The sequence below is a fragment of the Bubalus kerabau genome, chromosome 3 (assembly GCF_029407905.1).
Source record: "Bubalus kerabau isolate K-KA32 ecotype Philippines breed swamp buffalo chromosome 3, PCC_UOA_SB_1v2, whole genome shotgun sequence".
Lineage (NCBI taxonomy): Eukaryota > Metazoa > Chordata > Mammalia > Artiodactyla > Bovidae > Bubalus > Bubalus kerabau.
In genome coordinates, this window is record NC_073626.1 from 88,585,508 (window position 1) to 88,605,763 (window position 20,256).

At 45.4% G+C, this 20,256-nt stretch overlaps 1 protein-coding gene across 1 annotated transcript; it reads right to left on the bottom strand.

Annotated features, from left to right (window-relative positions):
* Positions 1-2,641: 2,641 nt before the first annotated feature.
* On the bottom strand, positions 2,642-15,495 carry TBR1 (T-box brain transcription factor 1). The gene is made up of 6 exons (XM_055572420.1): positions 14,804-15,495; positions 14,045-14,199; positions 13,569-13,690; positions 12,842-13,000; positions 11,845-11,906; positions 2,642-8,773 (listed from the first exon to the last, which is right to left on the bottom strand). The coding sequence occupies exons 1-6, from the start codon at positions 15,493-15,495 to the stop codon at positions 7,915-7,917; spliced, it is 2,049 nt and encodes a 682-aa protein (XP_055428395.1). The 3' UTR covers positions 2,642-7,914.
* Positions 15,496-20,256: the final 4,761 nt, after the last annotated feature.

Consider the following 20,256-nt stretch of genomic DNA (forward strand, 5'->3'; position numbering starts at 1 on the left):
GTGATTCTGAATCACCCAAAGGGCTAATTATGATTTTTAAACAGCTAAGACAATAAAGATTAGTCTGTAACAAGGTCATTACATTTGGTTAAGGGCACACTGGTAAATGTAGTAAGAAAGATTTTCATGTCTGTGCAAATGAGGAAGCTGAATTGAAAAGGATCAAAGAAAGCATTGAAAGATGGGTCCGAAGTACAAAAGAAAGCAGGGGGAATGGAGTGCCTCACATAGCTAAGAATGTCAAGATAAAGAACACAGAAATACCAATAAAAGAAAAATATTGTCCTTTCACAAAAAAGCCCAGATAATAAAGTGAATATTGAGAGAAGTGATTAGAAATAAATAAACAAAAAAGCACAAAATTAAAAAACAAAAAACCCCAATGGGGGTGCAGTTAAATAAAAAGACAAATTGTATCTGATATTTGTCCTGAAAACTTCACAACTGCTTTTGGGGAAAGCATAAAAATTCTGATCTGAAATAAACTCTGCTGAATCAGGCATAGATTTTATCAAGATTCAGGTTTAGGGTGGTAGCATGAGAAGGAAGAGTAAGTTTTTTTTTAAAAAAGTTGTTGGCAAGAGAGTCAACAAGGGCAAAATGAGTGTCAGAAAGACAGCAGAGTTGGAGGAGGAAAGAACAAATTTGTTGAGGAGGAAGTCAGTATGTTTCTTTGACTTTCTTCACAGGAACAAAGCCGAATATGAGTATAAATTAAGAGTCAATCCCAAAGGTGAGTGAGCTCTAAAAATTATTTAGAATGCAGTCATTAATGTATATACATATACACATACATATATATTAAACACATATATACATAGCAAATCAAGAGAGATGTAGGAAAAAGTTTCATTTGAACAAAATATATAGCATTCTGTGGCAGGTAAACTGTGAAAGGAAAGGGTGAGTCCTAATTACAGCTTCTATTTTCTCAGGATGGTGCTGAATAGTAAACATTGCTATTATCTGACAAAATTATATACAATATCATAAAATTTTAGGTAAATAAACAAATCAGGCTATAAAAGCACTAACCACCTTTGAAACATTTTTTATTTGAAATAACAGTTTCACCTTTTGTAAATTCCTGAGTGAGCTATTCAAAATAATAGAAATCCATATAATAACTGAGAAGCTCTCATAAAATATCACTGATGATTGCAGATGGCCTAAACTGAATCTATATAACACGTGTTTCATTCACTGAAGTTCAAGGATGTTAAAATATATATGTGATAGCCTAATATTGTAAACAGAAAGATTAAACTATTAAGAAGTTATAATTACACAGAATAGTCTATAATTTGACTATATTACAAAGTGGGAGAGATGATTTTTCTAATTCGTTTTAGATACAAAGAAAAGAGCTCCCAATGCAGAGTGAGAAAAACATCCTGGAGCCTATAAAGAATAACCTTTTGTTGATAGAAGATGGCAAATGTTTGAATGCTCACAAGTGTGCATATCACTATTCAAAAAGGATATTTAAAACACACACACACAGTTCAGACACACATATCTGAAACATCAGTTCCTTCTATCAACTTTTAAAGGCTGCCTTACTTGTACCCACAAATGGCAGCCCAGTAGGCAGTGACATCAGACCTGGAAATGATGTGGCCTGTACAGAATGCAGTGAAGTGCAGTGCTCTACTTGTTTGCAATAGTTTTATTTTTCGACTAGTTTTTATCACACTTGGCATGAACAAGGGAACATGTGCTTTGCTAAATTTGAACTTTTAAGATGAGACTGAATTAACCGAGAACCAAAAAATTGCTTCTGAATTATCCTAAGATTGAAAAATGCCTTCCCCTTCATACTAGGAATGACAAAATAAAAGACAAATACATCTTAAAAGTTGAAATGTGAGCTAGGAAGATCCTTTCAATCAGAAAGTTCCATTAATTTGCCATTTCTTGAAACTCAAGTGTGTATCTGAACACATATATAACACACATATATGACATGTTTTTGTTGTTATTCAGTCACGAAGTCATGTCCAACTCTTTTGCAACCCCATGGACTGTAGCCCACTAAGCTCCTCTGTCCATGAGATTTCCCAGGCAAGACATATATATACTAAATAAGTATAACTCTTGTCCCAAAACTTAATCTTATATTTTTCCTACTATAGTTGAACAAAATAACTATATTAGCTAAAATAACCAGAGATATAGCCCTAGAGATGCTCTCCCTTCATAAATTCCCTCTTCTTCCTCAAAAGGTTTGCCAAGATATACAAATATAAATGATTTATATATGTAATGAGTACCTTGTCATATAGGTATTTTCAGAGTTAAAATCCAAAATAACTTTAAAGTTCCAGTTATAAATCACAGCATATGTTTATAAGGAATCTAGTGATAAGTAATACGTCAAACAACCTGAAAGAATCAGCTTGTGGTACAAGCTTCATCACATTAATAATGTCACAGTTTGTATGTTTATTAAATTAAATATTACCAGCAAGGGTCTTATAAATGCTATGTTCCTAATACTAGATCACATATTTATTTCAGAGTTAGCATACTAAGAGGGGGAGCTATCACTAGAAGGTCTATTAGGCCATGGTTTTTTTTTTTTTCATTGCTTTAATGGAACTATTCAAATCAAATTTTTCACGCTATGCCTTGAACACTGCTGCAAACCATACTGTGGGTGTAAAATACATGCAAGGCAGATATAATCATCTCAGATGAGACCAGTGACTTGTATACCATCAAGTTTACTTTATTGTGAAAGCAGTGGGGTTTTCTTTCAAGTGAATATATTTTTAAATATGCTGCAACCTAATTTACAAGCTGAAGACCAGAACCAGGAAGACACAAATCCCAAAGCAACAGAATTAAATCAAGTATAATCCAATGTCTAAAATCCTGCCTACTTTGTTTCTGTCTTCCTTGAGAAACGTATCTTGTTCTGGCAAAAGAAAATCTAACTGCCCAAAAGTAAATCTTGCACTCAGATTGTTAACTCAACAAATCATACGGATTCAACTTGCTTAAAAATTCTCAGCCACCTTTTAAAAGATTGATTCTATTAATATTAAGAACACTTTTTAAAATATTAAAATTAACCAAGCAATTGCCCACACACCAGAGTAAATTAAATATCTTAAAAACTGAATTCTTATCATTGGTCTTTAAAGCTGCTGACTTCTTCAAAGTAAGTTTTTTGTTTTAATTCTAAAAATAAAAATAATTGATACTGTTTCCTTTGGGGGCCTAGACTGGTCTGTTTTCACACAAGATCATAAGCTCTGTGATTTTTCCCATCTCCATGGCTAAAACATACATGATAAAAGAACTCATATACAGACAGAAGAGGGGCTGCACCAGAGGACAAGCAGAGTATTTTATAAAATCACCATGGACACAAGTACCTTGCCCAAATATTGCTACAATGCATTTTACATTCTCCAGGAATGTAACGACATCTATTTAACAAGGCTTTTTTTCCAAGCCTGAACCCTAAACAGAAAGTACAACATCCCTGAAGGCTTCAGTACTAAAAGAATAGATACTTAACATCACCAAAAAAAAAAAAAAAGTGGGTCCTAAGTAAACCAGTTTTAACAGCAGGATTTATAAGAAAATGTAAGTTCAGGAGGGAAGAAGGTTCATAAAGTTCTCTGTAGACCCTAAATTACAACATTTTAAGAGCTCGGGGGATGTAAGTCAGTCCTAAAGAGTCAGAAACGACCTGATTTTTTTTGAAACAAACCCAGTAAATTTCCCCTAGGCCTAAAAAGGCTTCCATGTCCTAAATCCTAGTAGGTTGCCTGGCTTGGTTCTGGCGGAGCCACATGCTCAGGAGGGCCGCACCCAAGGCTAGAAGGCGAGGCCGGGAGCCACGCTGGACCAGGCTCTTGAAGGAACAGGAGAACCGCGCTGGGCCCCCTGTCTAGACCCGCGGCCTGGATCCCTGTCTGGACTCGCGGCCTGGAACCCGCGGCTGGAACAGCCAGAAGAGAGCAGTGCGCCCACCCAACGGCGAAGCCAGAGAGCCTGGGCCCAGGCTCAGCGGCGGGACCAGGCCTTCGGAGCCGCCGCAGGCCGGCCGAGCTCGTAGGGTCGGCCGGCCGAGCTCGTAGGGTCGTCCGACCCCGCCGGCCTGGGCTCCCGAATGCCCTCGATCACAGCGCGCTCAGTGCCCGCCAGTCGGCTGCCCTGACCCCGCGGCTTCGGCCCCAAGGTGAGGCACCTAGGGCGCAGCATCTCTGGGCTCCAGCGGCGCCGGCCCGCCGCGCTCGGCCCCAACCTGCTGGTGGGCAAGGAGTTAAGATGGCGCGCGACGCGAGTGGCGGGAAGGCTTGAGCCAGAATAAAGAGCCGCACGCTCGTCTTTTTCTCTTCCTCTTTTTGAAAAGCCACTTTTGAAAACAGAAAATCTGCAGTTTACGGGGAGGATTCGTCATCCTTCTCCGTCCCTACCCTGACTCCTACCCTCAGGGAGATAAAAAGGCAACTGGAAATCTAACCCGGGACGCGAACTCTGGTTCCCGCAGGCCCTCCCCCAAAACGCTCTGATTTCCTTGAAACAGCAGCAGCTTCTCGGACACACTGACAGTGTCACTTCACTAGACACCCAAGACTCCTTGTAAGCCAGGAGAAACGATCATGCTTGAAAGGGACAGGAAAGCACACTGCCTCCGAGAGGAGCGCGGAGCTGCAAATTTACCTCACGCTGACTCAGTCCACACAGCAGATGGTGCAGAGCTGCAAGGGAAACGACCTCCCCAATTTTTTTAAGTACTTCCTAATAGCAGCTAAGTGCGTCTTTCAGTACAAGGCACTACGTTCCTGTGAAATCTATCCTCGGCTTCTAAGAGCTTCGTTTCCGCACATGACACCGACTCCTTTGCTCGCGGTGACTCTGGCCCCAGGGTGGCGGGCCTGACCCGGCGCCGCGCCCCGACCTCCAGGCTCACTCCCCGGAACCCTTAGCGGCTCGGCAGCCCCTCGCCCTCGGCCTGGGCGCCCCCGGGCCTCCCGACTGCACGTGCGCCTCCTGCTCGCTGGCACCGAGGTCGCAGGAGCGCAGGGCCACAGAATGATTACAAGAATACACCGCTCCACTTAACTCGCCACGCAGACCCCCTGTTCTGTACTTTTTGTCCTCTTGTTTAGTTCTTAGGTGTGATCCGGGAGAAACAAACACAAAGGAAAATCAGTCATCGCTTTTCTATGTGGCAGACAAAACTCGGCGGAACGCCGTCTAGTGGCCAAATTACCCAAGGAAGGCAAATCGGTTTTGCTCCCCCCCCACTCCAATTTTCATTTTAATTGGTACTTTGAAGCCTCTTTTCATCTGTCAAATTGCAAAGGGGATACAGGACCATCTCTGGATGGTGGTAAATTTCGCCCCAGAACTTGAGACTGGCCTAGGCCAAACAAGAATGCTGAACCATTTTCCACCTTTCTTGGATCTCCTTCTCTGGAGACAAGAGTAAAATAGAGCTCTGTGGACCCCTTGACTAAGACGCAACTAGCCCCCTCCCAGCTGGAATATCCACATTTCTGCACTTTTTCTCAAGGGATGGGGACCTGGCTTGGGCTGGATGGGCGCAGGAAGTCCACTGTAGAAGAGATGGAGTGGTGCCCCACAGATAACCTCCTAAAGCAAGTTTTAAGCTCACTGGTTAAATATCGACCTTTCATGAGTTTGCTCTATGAGTACTTTCCCCACTCCAACCCCTCCCTATCCCCCCAAAATAATCCAGTCAAGAAATGTAGGCCATTCTCTGTTTTCATTTACGGATTCACCACACAACTCCAAGGCCTTGTATTTAAAGACCGGAATTTTCAATATCTGAGTAAAGCTGCGGTCAACAGCCTATTTTGACAAGCATTTAAATTACACTCTTCTCTTGCCGAAAGCCTCCCTCTTGACTTTGTGAAATTTCAAGAAATATTTAATTTCTTATTAAGGACCCTCCATTTCCTGCTCATGTTATTTCCTACTTACAGATATAAGAAAGCGTGTACATTTTCCTGAAGGGAAAAAAAAAACAAACGAGTGTAACAAAGTGAACTCGACTCACAGGGAACTAAGTAGTTGTAAATAAGACAGAAAAAAGTAATTACTGGTAGTGGTATATTAACAAATTTAAGAGAAAAATGGGATATAGTTCCCACTACACAGACTGCCCCATATTGGAGTAGAGACAGGCTATTCTTCCTCAGCCCTTAAAAATAATCACCTCTAATTAAATTTTCAAACTGTAAACTGCTTTCAAACACCATAGAGTTTTACCAGATTTATTTTACTTGTTATACACAGACAATACAAACGAGCAAAAAACAAAACGTTTCTCAATGGAGTGTGTCCTTGTATAAATTATTCAGTTCACAGACAAAACGAAACAAATATAAAAATCACAACATTAGATTTACAGAAGAGCCAAAATATACACACGTTTAGACCCTGAATTCCTATTAGGAAAAAAAATCCCCCCAATGGACTGGAATCTAGATTGAGTATTGTGTATGATGCATATTTCACATTAGTTTTAAAGTACAAAAAAAAAAAAGTATAGGTTTGCTACACAACATTAGAAATTCTACTAATCTATTTTCAGGGGGATCAATGCTCCTTATCAAATATAACAAGACTTAGAGGGGGAAATAAACAGTCTTACTTGCATTAATGCTAGTGTTTTCCCAAGGAAGTCAAATTTCAGCTGTTTCTAGGTGGCGGGGAAATCATTTTCAAAACTAAAATGCAGTAAAATATACAACTCACACAATTCATCTTCACTAGACTACACTATAGTTAACCAACAATTCAGTCATCTATATCATTAGTAGAATATTCATTACAAAGATTTACAGCATATAAAGGTGGAGGGGGACTGAAAGATATTCAGAAACAGTTTGTCAGCGTATTTGGCACCTGCACAGACCAGTAATGGATTTGGCACTTTGGGGAAAAACAAATAAGGCAAAATAATATTGCTGATGTCGAGCTATTCTATTTAGAAGGAAGGGGGAAAAAACATGTAACTCGTTAACTTTGCTTTGCAGGCATCATGCCACTTAATCGACTTGCCTATGAACAGACACCTATCCTTTACAGGTGTTTGATCAGATTCTCCTTAGCTATTTGAGTGCAGTAGGGCACAGGGTAGTTATTTCATGCAGTGGATTGAGGAGAAGTGAGAAACTCTTCATTATCTAGTCTTTCGAGTTTCCAGAGCCTCTTAGAATACTGTTAATAATCTCACAAGAAAACATTTTCAGGGGCGGGGGGAGTTGGAGAAAAAGGAAAAGAAATGAATGAGAAAGTTTAAGCGTGAACTGGTTTTGTGCCTTGACAATGTGAATAAAAACTAGCCATTCGTTACAATAAATTAACACTATATACAGTCATTTCACAGGCTTTGTTCCACTAGAATTATTAACATCCCTACCATCCATCCATCCATCCACTCGGGGATAAGAAAGGACGCGCTGGGTGGGTCCAGGTTCTACAGTCAACATCCTACGGTTAATGGGGAGGCCGAGACTTGGCGGGTCGGAATCGCTGCTGCCTGACAGGACTGCCCAGGTCTCCTAAAGGTGAAGAGTTTCATGAGGAGAAAGACAAGGAGAGGGTGAGAAAAAGACGAGGGGATGGGGAACTGTTAGGATAACTTCACAGAAGGAGAGTAAGTAGGCAAACCAAAAAGGTTTACAGCCAAGTTGAAGGTCGGTGCGTTAACTGCAGAAACTGCTGTGCAAAAAAAAAAAAAAAAAAGGTTAAAATCACACTCTGGAGACCTGTACTAATTCGCTGCAGACGGTGTTCGAGGGTCAAATAAACTGAGGGAGTGCGCGAGGTGGGGCGTGAGCAGGAGGCGCAGGGGGAGAGGCGCGAGGAGCCGGCAAGGGCCGGGCCGCGGCGGGGCGCGGGGCCGGGGCGGGCAAGGCCGGCCTAACTGTGCGAGTAGAAGCCGTAGTAGCCGCCTATGTCCTTGGCGCAGTTCTTCTCGCAGTCCCGCTGGGCCAGCACCTCGCTCTTGAGCGGGGACGAGCTCTCGGACACCGGCGTGTCGGCGGGCGAGATCCGCCTCCGTTTGGCCTGCTCGTAAATCCCCGAGTCGCTCGAGTCGATGGACTTGATAGAGGAGGGCGTCTCGATCCAGCTGGAGTCGGACAGGTCCTTGGGCTTGGCGTCCTCGGCGGCGCCTGGCGGCAACGGCGAGCGCTCGGCGGCCAGGCCCTCGGCCTCCTCGCCCAGGTAGGGGTTGGCGCCGGCCATGCGCGCGGCGGCCGCGGCGCTGTTGGGCCAGCAGGGCAGCACCGAGCCCGACTTGGCGCCGCAGTACTGCGGTGGGCTGCGCGCGCCCCAGCCCGACGGGTCGGCGTAGTAGCCGAGCGGGCGGCCCGTGCAGCCAGCCGCCTGCAGCGGCAGCGCCTTCACGCCCGCCGCCGCGTACGAGAGCAGCGTGGCCGCGTTGCCCGCGAAGTCCGTGGCCGTGTCGTAGGCCGAGGCGGCGAAGTCCAGCCGGTTGTTGGCCGGAGTCACAAACCAGCGCTGCGGCGACGGTGCGCCCGGGTCCTCGGCCTGCTGCGGCGACAGCAGCCCGTTGGTGTGCGGCACGCTGCGGTCCGTGCCCGGCCCGGGGCCGGCGCCCGCGCCCGGGTGGAAACGGGCCTTGGCGTAGTTGCTCACGAACTGGTCCTGCAGGAAAGAGCCGGCCATGGCGTAGCGGGCCCCGGGCACGATCTGCGAGCGCGGGGAGTCGTTGGGCGAGGGGGTCAGACGGTCCATGTCGCAGCCGGTGTAGATCCTGCGAGGGAGGGAGAGAGAGAGAACCGAAGGGTGGCGCAAGGTCCTTTCGGGGGCGCTAAAGAGAAGACCACCCCTGGTCGCCCACCCCCACACTCTCCACGTGTAACCTGCCGTCCTGGATAAAGACAGACAAAAGGTCACAGACTTGCATCCTCTCCAAAATAAATCGTGAAATTATAAAGGAACCGATTGGTCTCACCGAGTGCACAGAGGGCCGAGAGAAGAGCACAGCAGGGGATGCTCACCCACTTCTCCAATATATGTGCACACATTGAGGCAGATCTGCCCAGGGGCTCAGGTGGCTTTTGCCCAGTGGGCCTTTCTTCTGCGGTGAGAATTTCTGAGTGAAATTTCTAAACCGGTTACCTATTACACTCTTTTAAGACCACTTTCTTCCATCTGACACACACGCGGGGACCCCCCCTGGTAGTGAGCATCACACTGGCCTTGGACAGTCTTCTGAGACCCGAGGGTTACTGCTGGAAGCCTCCATGGCACTTACTGTCTGTTGTTTTCCCCTGTGTGCTCCTTTAACCACCGCCCCCCCAACCATACAAACTAGAATTACTACGTGGAAATAAAGTCATCAATCAATAAAATTATTTTACAGAGGAAAAGTATTCTTTGAGCTTCTCTCCCCAGCTTTTGATTTGTTACTGTTAAAAAAAAAAAAAAAAAAGGAAAAAAAAATGTGGGCAAACTCTTAAAAGTACAATTATCAACCTCCGCCAAGAATCTCCCACTGGTAACAGCTCATCCTTATACAACTTGACTATGTTCCAGGCACCCTTGTCTAGGGCTGTACAGATCATTATTTAACCATCGCAATTTTCCAAGTTAGGTACCATTATTATCCTACCTTACAGATGAAGAAATTGAGTCAAAGGAAAGTTAAATAACTTGCCCAACCACAGACAGTGATTGTGTTACTGGAAATTACCTTAGATAAGATAATCAAAGGTTCATTCTAGGCCCCACAGGGGCCTATAAGATCCCATTAGAATTGAGAAGGAACCAGAGACTGGATCAAGATTGGTAGATGTATTTTCTCATACACATCACACACATGACTCCCTTTTTTAGCTCACACATAAATGTTTTAATCTTTAATCAACAGACTGTTTTGAAAGAGAAACTTGTCAGACCTCAATACTTTGGGGTCTTGTCAGACCTCAATACTTAGGGGAGGAGATTCCCTAGTGAGTGGCCAAGCAAACACCCTGGTCCCCCTGAACTCTTTATTGCTCTCCCTGTTTCTCCAAAAGTGAGCCAGGCCCAAATAACCAAGGTAAGGTGGAAAGAGTGTCAAAAACCATTCTACGCTAAGCCATAAATCTCTAAGACAGCTATTCGCATAGCTAAAGAAGCTTTTTATGATAAATATATAGTGACTTAAGAATCAAACAGAAGTGGCTTTTCCAACAGAAGTCAGCCAGAAAAGGGACAGATGAGGGTTATGCGGTGGCTGCTCGGATGCAGTTTGCTGACTGAACAAAATTTCCCTCCTGAAACTTAATTCCAGCCTCAAATAAGAACAAGTAGAGGGAGGCAGGAAGGGAACATAACCACAAGGTGCAAATATCTTCTCTGTTTACCACCACATTTAAAAGGAAAAGAAAAAAAAAAAAAACAATCTGCAAAAGATACAGTTTATATGCCCATCCAGGTCCCAAGCCACTTGGGATTACCGAATTGATTTGTGCAAAATAAAATGCTTTGGAACAGATGTTCGCAGCAGAATTAAAAGCTCAAAATCTACAAGACCCCCCCTAGTACAGAGACCAGTATCTCTGGTCTCCTGGGCCACACGCTTTCCACCGTGCTGAGCCCACCTTTTTAGACTGTGAGGAAGGACTAGAGTAGCCAAGTTTTTCTTTTTTTCTTTTTTTCCTGGGGAATCATACTGATGAGGCTTGCTTCCTTTGGATCACTTTTGAAGGATACACTTGACAGTTACAGTGTATAACTGTATAGTTATAGTGTATAACTAACTTAATAGTTACAGTGTATAACTGTTGAGGATTCTCTTCAATTTCTTATAAAAATATCAGGAGGGAAGTTTGGTATCTACCCGGAGAGAGCCACTTGTCTCCTCCACAAATTTAATCTATTCCTAATCAAAGATAGCTTCAACTCTGTAGTTCTAGCCCCAGCACTTAATGCAAGCCATGAAATTAAAATTAATGTATCCTTTCCTTATATAGTCAGACAAAAGTGAAGGGATCCCCACAGTCCAGATTTAGATCTTGCCCTATAACTCTTTGAGAACTCCTCGGCACTGTACCTGGGCTCTGAGCCTCTGAGCGAGAGAGCGCCAGAACAAGCCCAGGAAGGGTTCAGTTTACACCTACTGTTGCCCCCAGAGGACAGCATTTTGATAGACAAGAAATGGAGATAGATAAGGGAGGCCTGGAGAAAAGGAAACCAGCACATTTAATTAAAACACACCTAGATACAAATGATAAAAGAGGAAATATTTTTCTTTCAAAGCATAAATAATACACTATAACAGCACCTGGGTCCTTCCCAAAGCCTGAAATGACTGCACCATCAGCTGTGCTCGTGAACTTGCCTGTAATGGGTGCACATTTTTATTCAGTCCATGGTAAACTTGCACAGGAAAAGCTATTACACAAAACTTGGAAATGGGTAAATAAAAGTCACATATGCCAAGGAGACTGTAACAACTGCCAGAGCCACATGCACTTTCAGGCAGAATCGGGCGGTTTCAGACACAGACAATCTGAGCTGAGCATCTGCAGCACCACACACAACTCCCCATACCGGGAACCAGGGCAGCTTCCCCAGCCAGCCAGCCCCAGGGTCCCCGCCAGCAACTTTGTAATTCATATGAAAGCTAAAAATAGGTGGAGGAAACCTTTGACCCAAACACAGAAGTACCAAGCCAGGTCACCAGAGAGAAGAGGACCATCAAAAAAGAAAGGGAAAACCCAGGAAACAACTTTGTTTTCACACTTTCTAGCTTCCAAAAGCCTTGTACAAAACAATCCACCTTTGACACAAAGCCCAATTCCACAAATTTGAGAAGAAAGGTGCAAAACTACTTACGTATCATAATTATCCCGAAATCCTTTAGCAAAGGGGTTGTGATCTATTTTCAGTTGTGTAATCTGGAAAAGAGAAAAAAAGATTAATATAATTTTACTTTTTATACAAAGCAGATTCGGTGTTTAAGAATACATCATCTGCCACTTTTTACAGGGGCTAAAGGCCTACAATTTTATTAAATAGCAGAGTTTCCCTAACTGAAATTTTTGAGGTAATGGGTGGAAAGGTGAAAAAAGTTTGATGAAAGTTATGTTTAAATTAATGGTGACTAAAACTAAAGTATAGCTTTCCATTAGCTCTCCCATTTGTCCTGAACTGGTTCAAAATGCTCATTTTAAAAAAGGCTTGTTATGTAAATGCACTTACTCAGGCAAAAATTTTTAAGGGGCACTTGAATTCATTCCTAAAAAATGTTGCCTATCTTAAATGCTTCATCATATTTTTAAGTTAGTTGCTTCTAATACACAACTTGAAGAACCCACAAGTTGCATCTTGAAATCAGTTTTGATTGAAAATAAATGCATATCTTTCATTTATGATATTTTCCTGTTTTAAAAGAAACACTATCACTTCTAGTAGTCAAATCAACAGTAGTAAAATAAGTTTTTGCAAACTTGCAAATGAGTGCTAGGAAGCTCATTCCATAGTCCCCAGTAATTTGATTTATTTTAGTTTTTAAATCATGAATGTGCGTTTCTTTCGATAACCCAGAAACTGATGTTTGAAAACTAAATCAAAATTCCCAAGAGGCTCTAGAAATCCTGGTCACCTTGAAGGTGGCCCGGTGACCCGCGTCGGAGACAAATAGGAAGCGTTTTCCCACCGGTTAGGTATACAAGGAAGGTGCCCAGCAGGCCCCTAGCCCTACTTTTAAAAGGCACAGCAGAGCCAGCTGTGGCGGATGTTGGTGCCCGAGCCGGGGATGGCCCCCCGTACCGCCGCGGGCCGGGGAAAGCCTGCGTCGCCCGCCGCGCGCCCAGCCCCCAGGCCTCCTTACATCGGTGTTCTGGTAGGCAGTGACGGCGATGAATTGAGTTTCGGGAAAAGTGAACGTCTGCACGCGGCCGGGCTGGCTGGTGTCCTCCGTGCCGTCCTCGTTCACTTCCACTACATGCAGGCGGGGCTGGTACTTGTGCAAGGATTGCAAAACCACCATCTGTCCGGCGGGAAGAAAGGGAAGCGCCCGGCGGCACGTTAGTGCGGTCTGCGCGCATGGGGCTGTGAACCGCGGGCCGTGTGGAGTCTGCGAGGAGCCCGCCGTCCCGGGAAACTAATCGCGGGCCTCGCCCGACTGGTGACTGGCTGGCGGAAGCAGACCTGTCCCCTTTCCACCGGAGCACGCAACGCCCGAGCACCAGAGGAAAACCGAACCCGACCGCCCAATCCTCAGGGCCCTTCTGCCAATTCTCCTTTAAGGAGCAACAAAGATTTTCACAATCTGCAGATCCTGCGCGTTTCCTTCTCAAAATCAACCAAATATTTGTACTTGTGAAGGTTGGGAACTCGGTAATTGGGCGAGGGAGGGGGGAAGGGGGAACAAGAACAACTTTGTAGCTTAATATAATTTGGGAAGAGGGAAATAGAATTTTTAAAAAGTATTTTTAATGAAGCAAAGAAACGTGTCGTTCCTCATGTTAATTTAAAGTGAACTGGATCTTAGGCAGGAACGAGTGTGTATAAGTGAGTGTGTGAGAGAGAGAGAAATGAGCGCTTGAGCCACTGACCTGCCCATTGTTGTTGGACGCTCCTTTGTTGTTTGTAAGTTTTAATTTTCCAAAAGAGATTTCTTGACGCATCCAGTGAGCCCCCGTGTTGGGGGAATCCGGATGCATATAGACCCGATTTCCTAGAGAAAGAGACAAGTTGTTTACATGTGCCCGGGGCACTGCCCAGTCCCAACTCCTCACCACGTTGGACACACACACATACATAGACACACACCCCTTATTCCACAGTAAGGCCCATTAGCTGGGCTTTTTTAAGGCCGCGCTTTCTTCCTATTAACTGGGAATGATTAAAATAGCTTTTGCATAATCCTCCCCCTTCTCGTCGCTCAGTCTCTCCCCCTATCCTCCTAGTTTCCTTTTAGAAGTCATTGGCCGATCGTTTTAAAAGTCGCTCAAGCCAGTCCACAAAGGCTTTAATTAATCATTCTCACCTAAATAAGTGTCAGGAAGACGTGTTAATTGGAAGGACTTGCCTTGCACATTGGTGTCCGCTTTGCCGCAAGGAACCCATTTGCCTCCTTGAAACCTCCAGTGATTGGGATCCGCCAAAATCACATCCACAAAAATATTGTAATGAGCCGTGGGATCGAGACCAGAAATGTTAAAACTTAAAAAAGGAAACATGCGCCTATTTAAATTAGGGAGGGGGGAGACAACAAGGGGGAAAAAAAACATAAATGTTAAAGATTAAATGCAAGAAGCGCGGCGCCAGATAGCAAAGCAAAACTTATTCTCTCAGCATCGATGAGCGAACGTTTGCTGGATCGGAAATAGGGTGGTGGGGGAGAAAAAGAAGAGGGACTAAAGTCTGGGAGATCGGCGGATGAACTGGAATGGGAAGTCGGCAGGTATCACTGCCCAGGTGGAAAGCGAGGTTGGCGACCCGAATCTCCACCTGTCGGTGTATCGGGCATTGATGCCTCCCTCCCATCTCCCGGCCACAGGCCAGGGCTCTCCCCCTCTCTCTCTCTCCTTTCTCCGGCCACTGACTGGCTCTCCGACCACCTTTCTAGAGCGGGAACCCCCCCGCCCCCCGCCCCGCTCCCCGACATCACCGCGGTGGTTATACCTTCCACTTTCCGTTTTTCCAACACCAGCCAACTCTAGGACGCGCCAGAGCGCCTTCCACTCCGCTCCCGACCCCAAATCCTCGCTGCCGCGGCGGTCACAGCCCGGGTACACATGCCCCCCGGCCGCGCCTGGAGCAGCGGCAGCCAAGAATGTAACATTACCTTCCCTGTTTGGTGATGATCATCTCCGTTTGGTGCCGGTGAAATTTCAGCCAAAGGGGCCTGTTGCACAGGTACACCTGCGCTTTGCCAGGCACCAGCCCGGGCTGTGTGGAGGAGAACTGGTAGAACGGGGCTCCTTGGTAGGAGTGGCCGTACTGCTGTGGGTAGGGGTAGCCGGCGGCGGGGTAGCCCTGCGGTGAGGAGTTGGACAGGAGGCTGTTGTAGGCTCCGTTGGTGATGACCGGGTGGTGGGCCATGTAGCGGCTGGGGCTGCCGATGGAGAAGGCGGGGTGAGCCGGTCCGTGCTGGCCGGGGTACGGGAACATGGCACTGGGAGCAGTGGCCGCAGACTGTGGCTGGCTGGACTGAGAGAGGAGGTAGCGATCTGCAGCAGAGCCATCGAAACTGTGACGAAGCTCAGAGACCCCGTCCAAGACAGGAGAGAGTTTACTTCTCTGGACGTCCCCTGGTGAGTCCTTGGAGTCAGGAAAATTGTCTGTATCTGACTGATTCGTCATCCCCCTGGTAATTTTTTTCAAAGGTGAACTTCTCTCCAGGTTGTCAGTGGTCGAGATAATGGGATGATCGTGCAAGACAAGCTCAGATCCGCCTGAATGTGGGTAGCTGCTGCTCACATTGAGAAATTTCTTGGAGAGCATGATAGAAGGAGAAAGGCAGTGCTCCAGCTGCATAGCTCTAGAACCTGAACACTCGCCCTCCTGTCCCTGGTTTTTAAAGTCCTATTTATCATAAACTAGAAATCCACAGACCCCCTCACTAGACAGAAAGCACTTCAACCAGCAAATGCTTCTCAAAGGTTTGATTTACTTTTTTTTTTTCCCTGGGAGAAGAGATTGGCCAATTGACACTATGCAGCAATCAGAAAAGGCTCACTTTTGATCTTGCTGCTTGTGCAGCCGATGAAACGGCTCCTGCCATTGGTTAACTGCTGACAGTAATTTAATTAGATAGACATTAATTAGGATAATCACCTGGCTCCTGGTCGCAGCGATCATGGCAAATTGAAGGGGATGATTTTATTGTTGGTTTAGGGGGGTGGAGAATGTGTGTTGGTTTTACGTGAGCACTGTTGTGTCACCTTTAAGCTTTGTGACCACTGCTTTAGGAAGATTCAAAGATGTGCAATTTACTAAACATTTCCTACCTTCCCCCTCCCCCTCCTTTGGAGCTGAGGGGCGGAGGAGGGAATTTGACGATGCTAGGAGACTTTTCGGATCTGAATGAGCCAAATATTCAGTTGAATGTAACGATTTCAAGTGCAAAGTATACAAAGCGCGAGCCGGTGGCCTCTTCTCGCCCTGTAAAAGTTCCAGAGTCTGTCTTTTCCAGTTAATACAGAAGCAAAAGACACCTGAGCCAGTCCTTTGTGATCAGGTCCTGCGTGTCCTCAAAGAACACCCCCACCAACGCACACCCTTTTAACTCCATACAGAAATAAATAAATCACTGCTACTGAGCGCCATAGCCATGAAAGTGAGCGGGAAGGGGGAGTCGTGGAGGAGAAAAGCAAGCAATTCAGCCACCCCATCCACCCACCTCGGGAAGATTCGGTTTCTTGGTTGAGCACAGAAACAGTGACAATCAATGATCTCCTTTTTAAGTTTTGAAATAATCATAAGCTGTCGGGTTGAAGTGCCTTAATGTATTTGCAGTGATGTTTACGAGGTCTTTCCTAAATATTTAATCAGCGAGCTTGGTCGCAGATTATCTGAAGAGCATCTAACTGGGGGCAGTCGCCATGCATCCCTCACGTCCCACTGCACTTCCTTCTCTCCGAGGTACGGCCTTGGCGACAGGTTCAAAAGCCTCGCCAGGAAAAGAGAGGGCCGAATCCTCGCGAAAATGGGTTCGCTAAAAGCGCTGATCTGGGGAGACAGAGTGGAAGTGGTGTCAACGCAGTGATCTTTATGGAAGACTCGTGTGTGTGTGTGTGTGTGTGTGTGTGTGTGTGTGTGTGTGTGTGTGTAATGTTTATATAATCTGGAGGAGAGAAAAAGAATCCATGCCAATAATTTTAAAATGAGAAAGAATTTAAAGAGGGATAGAGAAAAGAACCAGTTTAAAAGGATGTTGGCACAAATAGATAGCACGAAGCCCAAAGGAACCCCGAGGTGTTAAGAAGAGATCTCCTGGTACTGGTTCCACGGAGCAACTCCGTCTCCGCCCGAACCAGAGAGCCAAGAGCAGCAGAGGGTTCACCGCCCAAAGCTGCTTCGCGTGGCGGGCACCCGCCAGCCCGCCCTCCTGTGGCTTTCCCGGGACGGCCGAGCCGCGCGGGAACCAGGAGGAGGAGCGCAGCGCCGGAGCTCGGCTCGGCCCCGCGTGCTGGCTGGCGGGCCGGCTCCAGGCGGGGCACCGCGGGGGCCGGCGGCGGGAGAAGCCACCCCCGCGCTCGGCGCTCGGCCCTAGGCCAGCCGCCTTGCTCCGGCTCCATTGTTTAAGGTCTCTAAGCGGCCCGCGAGTAGGCTCCCAGCACCCAGGCGATCGCGAGGGGGAGCCGCCCGGATACCCGGGGAGCGCGGAAGCTGGCGCGTACCCCAGGGGGACACACTCTTTCTGTGCCGGAGGCTTGGCCTGGGCGCCTCCGCCCGGTGGAGCTCATGCCTTCTTCCGAGAGTGTATCTGCCTTCCCCTCGCCCCCGCCGCTCCCGGAGGGAAAGGGGGCCCAGGACACTGGGTGGGTCCTGCCTTGATAGCTAGGGGTTTCCAGACTCGACCTGTGCCTACGCGGGCGCATTTGGAGAGCGCCGCCTGGGTGGGCCCAGCGGTCAGCGTCCAGCCCGGACTGCGCCCCGGTGGCGGTTCGGGCTCCTCGGCCGCAGAGGGCATCAGCTGTGGCCTCCACCACGGCGCCGCAAGCAAGGTCCGACGCGGGGGACCCAGGGCTGGAAGGGTTGATGACCAGATGTCCCAGACTCAAGCCGATATAGTTTTCTGGGAGAAAAATACAGCCAGACCCCATTTTCCTTTAAAAAGCTTCATAAACAAGCAGGGGCTTAATTACTAAGGTGTTGGGAGGTGGGGGAAGGGACCGTGGCTATGACATTATTGATGCTTTTTTTTCCCTTTTAGCTCTACCGCCATTTCTCCTGAGAGCCTTTTGCCCTGTTTGGCCTACTGTTGCTTTCCTTTCATTAACTTCTTTGTCCCTGAATGCCTTTCTTTCCACTGTTTTCCAAGGTTGCCCACCTCCCACTCCCTCAGTGGGACAGAGCCTTAAGTGTGTAGCAAAAAAGCAGAGACTCTACCTGAGCTCTTTGTCAGTTTTTTTTTATTCCTAGTACCCTGAGTTGGCTTTTTTTAAAAATGAAGAATGCTAAAATGACATGTTCAAGTTCAGAAGAGGGAGAGTACACCTTCCTCAGTTTTTAAGGCATTGGATTAGAAGATAAACAGGAACACTCACTCAGATAATCAGGATTCATTCAGTGATTCCTCAATACAGGTTTATGCCTTTAATATGCATGCTCAAGAAGGAAAACTAAGGTTTTTCTCAGGATCAGCACACCTGCTCTTGACTCATACTTCTGTAGAGCTGGGCTTCCCAAACTTCAAAATGTGCATATGACCCACACCAGGATTCTGATTCAGTAGGTCTGTATGTATGATGAACTCCCAGAAGACTCAGGTGCTCCTGGTCCAAGCAGATCACACTGACTAGTGAGGCTGGAGTTTTCCATGCCCCCATACTAGTCTAAGAGGAAAGCAGGACATTTGAGGCAAGTTTTGGTTCTAGTGCAGCAAAATCCATGAATGTGCTCATATAAGCACACATGTACACACACACACCTGAAGCGGCTTATAGAGCCTGTGGTTAAATAAGTTGTTTCAATGCCCGCCTAGGCTATCAGTCTGCTGCTGCTAGCTAAAATAGCTGTGCACTCCAAGACAAAGGTGTTCACAGAGCCTCTTCTTTGGGCATCCTCCTTTTGATGGACTCCAAATCTATAAAAATTTAGGTTTTTTGCTAGAAGGGATTTTGAAATTGGGAATGTCTCCAACATGAACCAAGTGGGAGAACGTGATACATGACTGTGGGAGGTCCAGGAAGATCAGGTGATCAAGCAAGAACAAAAGGCAGGCCTTGTATAAGCCTTCTCAGTCATTTTATTCACTCAGGAGCTATTTTTCAGGGGACTAAAGTGAAAGAGAAAGAAAAAAAAGTTTCAAATGGAATGTTGAGAACAACCCTTCGATTACTCAGACCTTCTTCTGAGGGCATATTGTACCAAAAAAATCTTTACTAGCTCTTATGAACAGTATCTGTGCAAGAAGTCACAGAACCTTATTTATGTATGGGGGAAAATAATGTATGAAAAAAAACCCAGCTTGCACACAAGTTTAAAACAGGCAAAAGGAAAACTACTAACTTCAACTCTTATATTTTAATTGTAAATGGTTGGCTGTTATAATCCCAACAATTAATACATATTACATATCCTACATAAAATATACCATCACTGTCTTTAAAAGAAGAAACCACAGGACAATCAAGAAATGCTCAAAACACCTCTCATTCCACCAAAAATGAGGCTGTGAAACATACTGGGAGTTTAAGCCATTTCCACTTAAGTTTCTAGCAACTTTTCATTAGGCTACCAAGGAAAGCCTAGGATTATTTAAATAGGACAGTAATTTGGTTCATCATATTATTCATACTACCTCTAGCAGAGGCTAAGTCTCAATTCTAAATCCCCAAGTAAACTCCCCTTTAATGAAGCCTTAGAAACATTTTTACCATATTTTCACAAAGGGAAAGACAGAATTAAATGTTATTTGTCTCCATACTTTTTGCACATTTCTTGGAGGCCCTGGTAGGGTACTGTCCCATGAATGAATACTAATGAGAACAATTACTTATGTACATCAAGTCAGAAACAGGTTGAAATATCTCTGAAAACTGCCATTAGTCAAATTTTTGTCTTTATCAGGAAACTGGGTCCTTCTCAGTTAATTTAAGATGAGAGAAAACAATGACAAACTTATTGCTTATGTACTCAAGATATTAAATTCACATTATGGCTTCATTTCTCATTTTGCTTTGAAGACATTACACACCTTCTACAGCGGTTTCAGCTAAAGTCTAGTGAAGTATGCAGCAAGCAACTAACTCCCAGACAATTTCAACATTGTTGGTGGAAGGTACCCTTTAAAAAGAAAATCACAAAAGTCTAAATTTAAATTGCCTCCCTTTTCTTCTTATATTACTTTTCTGAAATACTGGAAGTATAATGTGTCAACAAGATATTGAGTATACAATATTAACTTGTGACAAATACTTTTAATCTGTCAACATTTTTCTGGGTTACTCACTAATGAGGTAGCCACTCATTAATGGCAGTCATTTTACATTTGTCAAGTTTTGTTATCATACTGATGTTTTGTGTTACCTTAAATTGCAAAAGGAAACATATCGTTGTGTGAGATTTCTA

What these genes read in the sequence shown, in the direction of transcription:
- TBR1 (XM_055572420.1), bottom strand. Translation starts at nt 15,495, where the DNA reads ATGCAGCTGGAGCACTGCCTTTCTCCTTCTATCATGCTCTCCAAGAAA. An exon ending in ATCATCACCAAACAGGGAAG is followed by an intron (nt 14,200 to 14,803) that starts GTAATGTTACAT and finishes TAATTTAAATAG; the next exon opens with GCGCATGTTTCCTTTTTTAA. An exon ending in TTTCGGGATAATTATGATAC is followed by an intron (nt 8,774 to 11,844) that starts GTAAGTAGTTTT and finishes CCTCCCTCGCAG; the next exon opens with GATCTACACCGGCTGCGACA.